Source organism: Octopus bimaculoides, chromosome 1, assembly GCF_001194135.2.
Source record: "Octopus bimaculoides isolate UCB-OBI-ISO-001 chromosome 1, ASM119413v2, whole genome shotgun sequence".
NCBI classification, from domain to species: domain Eukaryota; kingdom Metazoa; phylum Mollusca; class Cephalopoda; order Octopoda; family Octopodidae; genus Octopus; species Octopus bimaculoides.
In genome coordinates, this window is record NC_068981.1 from 100,110,193 (window position 1) to 100,113,380 (window position 3,188).

At 36.2% G+C, this 3,188-nt stretch overlaps 1 protein-coding gene across 1 annotated transcript in view; it reads right to left on the bottom strand.

Moving 5' to 3' along the window:
- The window catches only part of LOC106872261 (cyclic nucleotide-gated cation channel beta-3), a 527,825-nt gene extending 525,474 nt beyond the window's left edge, over window positions 1–2,351 (bottom strand). The window contains exon 1 of the mRNA XM_052968620.1: window positions 210–2,351. Within this exon, the coding sequence (XP_052824580.1) occupies window positions 210–309 (100 nt within the window). The 5' untranslated portion in view covers window positions 310–2,351. The remainder of the gene's footprint in view (window positions 1–209) is intronic.
- Window positions 2,352–3,188: the final 837 nt, after the last annotated feature.

Sequence of the window (3,188 nt, forward strand, 5' to 3'; positions counted from 1 at the left end):
TAAACACACACACACACACACACACATATATATATATATATATATATATATATACAGACACACACACACATTCATATACGAATATCCGATTTTACTGCTCCAGTATGGCCTTTGCGACGATTTCTAAATCCAGGTATAGAGTTGAAGAACATTTATTTAGAGAATAGAAGCAAAAAAAAAAAAAACATATACATATAATATATATTTACCTTTGGAAAGAAGTGGGCATTCCTGGTTACAAACGTGAAACTCATTCAGAGAAATACATTCGTCGGAATCTTGATCACAAGGACCCAAATCAGTGTACATCTCCAACTGTGGCCATGCTATTCCAGGAGGAATTCGGCCTCTTTTCTCCCTTTTACCTCCACAGGTTCTCTAAGGATTTTTAAAATTTCCCTTAATTACTGTTTTCCGTTTTACTAAGTCTGAACGAAATGTGGACTCGTGAACTTAACTTATGATCCTATACAAGTAATGTATACATATATAGTATGTAAAATATATGTATGCGTATATAATGCGTGTAGTAAATTCAGTAAAATAACATTTCCTTGTGTTATTCAAGTTGACATTTTTCGTTAGTTTTATTTCCCTTCTCTTTATTGTTTCTCGGATAGTGTATATTATTTTGTGTACTTTTAGCGTACCTTTTATACTTTTAGGTGAATACTTTCGAAATTCAATGAATATATATATATATATATATATATATATATGTCCGCCTTGTTAGAATATGTGGTTACGAAGTTGATCCTTTAAGTTTGTTCATTGTTTTCTTTTGTTCTCAAATTTTATCTCTCTTATAGTTATTGCTTGAGAAAACATACAATAAACAAACATTCCTCAATGAAATGAATATTTTCCTAAAGCATTAAGTTTGTTAAGTAAACATTTCACTCGCCGAATACACAATATATTTTTTCTCTTTTTTTTTTAAGTATTAGGAATATTTTTCGTGTTTCATTTCTTCACGGAAATTTATTGTCAACTTTTTTTTCACCTCTTTTCTTGTTCTTCCCTTAAATTTATGACCACCTTAGCTTTGTTTTCCATTGGGTTAGAGTTATGAATCTGAAATCTTTTGCCTGATTTCTCAAATCAATACCGAAGGGCCAGTGGAAATTGGCAACGATAAGCATCATTCCTCTACTGTAGCAACTGTCGTCTGCAACAGCACGGTGAAGGGTGGAGCTGAACACACAAGAACAGAACTGAACAGAACGGTGTATGACTGACAAGAGAGGCAAAAGATCCAGTGAGATGGAGAGGGAGTGAAAGTGAGAGGAAAGGAAAGTGAAAGGAGGGAGGGAGGAAGAGGAGGAAAAGGCAGAAAGATAAGAGGGAGTGTTGCAGAGAGATATGAGGGGAGGGATTTCATCGAAATTGTAAAAAAATATTGAGCGTGAAAGTGAGGAGGGTTAATGACTGAGGCGGAGTAAGGAAGAGAGAGTGAGAGGAAAGTGAGCGGGTAAAAGAAAAGCTGAGGAGAATGCTTAGAGCAGATGGAGAAAGAGAAGAGTGAAAAGAATCGGTTGGAATCGGAGAGAGTAGAAATTACAAAGATATAAAATAAATGAAGATGGATGGAAACGGGAAAGAAATTAGTAAATGTGAAAATGGGATAAAAACGTGAAAGATATGAGAGAAAGAAAGAGGAAAGAAGTGGATCAAAGGAAGAAATGGTGAAGTGATCAATGGATGGTCTTGGACCGAATGAAACTAAGAGGTAGTAGGAACAAGTGAGAAAACTGATTTAAGTGACGAGAGAGTGATAGAAGAAGTGATGATAGGATGGTGGGATAGTGGCGAAAAAAATGTGAATATATAAAGTATGAGGGAAATAAGAAAGAGAAGAGGGGGGAAAAAATAAAAGAAATGGAATTGAGGAGGAACAAAAGGCGGGGAGGGGAATAATCAGGAGGGATTTGAAAGAAAGAGACACGGAAAAGGGAAAGAAGGATTAGAAAGAAACGAAGTTCATGAAAAAAAGCATCCTAAATATGAATGGAATTAATAAAATAATAGACGTGTGATAGAATAGGAATGAAAGAAACGTGAACGTAGCATGAGGGAAAAGACACGAGAGAGAGAGAGAGAGGGGGTGCGTGAGATGGATTCCATCGGGACGAGAGAAACGGGAAAAGAGCGGGAAAAGAAAGAAGTGGTAAGAAATACGATACGTAAATCGAAATAAACAAACACAATTGAAGGAGAAGAAGAAGAAGAAGGAGAAGGAGAAGAAGAAGAAGGAGAAGAAGAAGTGAGTAAAAAATGAATGAAAAGATGAACGCTAAAGAAGAAAAGGAGAAAGCAAAGTAGTGGGCGAAGAGTAACAAAAGCATTGAGAGCAACAGCAGCAGCAGCGTCAGTTGTATCGTCTATTATTTGCTAGAAGAGTGCAGCCTCTGCAGTAGTTGAGAGATATGTAAAAGTTGACCAGCTGTAAAAAAAAAAAAAAAAAACGCCGAAAAACTCATTATATTTCCTGACATTCTGCTATAGTGAGTACCATTAAAGCTGCTAGTGAATCGAGATCACGTCTCGGATTTGTCTTTACTGTAACTCTCAGACCACTACGTCTCTACAGAATGCTTAAAACAATTAATAACACTCTCTTGCAATTTCTTATAAATAAAAAAAAATATCCCATTTTTCACCCCCGACAAAATTATTTATCTCCAGTTAAAATAAAGGTCCAGAGAGAAAATAACAAACCTATTATTCATGGAATTCAGTACAAACGCATACCAGACTCAGTATTCGTTCACGCAACAGTTGTAATACATTTTTGTAAATCTGCCTCTACTGCTAACCAGAAACCAGCCATCACTGAAGGGAAGAATGCGATTCGGCTTAGTGTTTACAAGCTCTCAATTGAAAAAAGAAAAAAAGAAAAAAAAAAAAAAAGACCGAAACCATTTGGAACGAGGCAAGAGAGTGACGAAGAATTGAAACAAGAGTCCTTGTTTTTAATCTCTCAGTATTCAATCATCTATAACATTTGTGAGAAAAATTGACCTTATGAGTAGTGAAAAAAAAATTACTTTTATAATTGAGTACAATGCGCAGGAGTGGCTGTGTGGTAAGTGGCTTGCTTACCAACCACATGGTTCCAGGTTCAGTCCCACTGCGTGGCACTTTGGGCAAGTGTCTTCTACTATAGCCTCGGGCCGACCAAGGCCTTG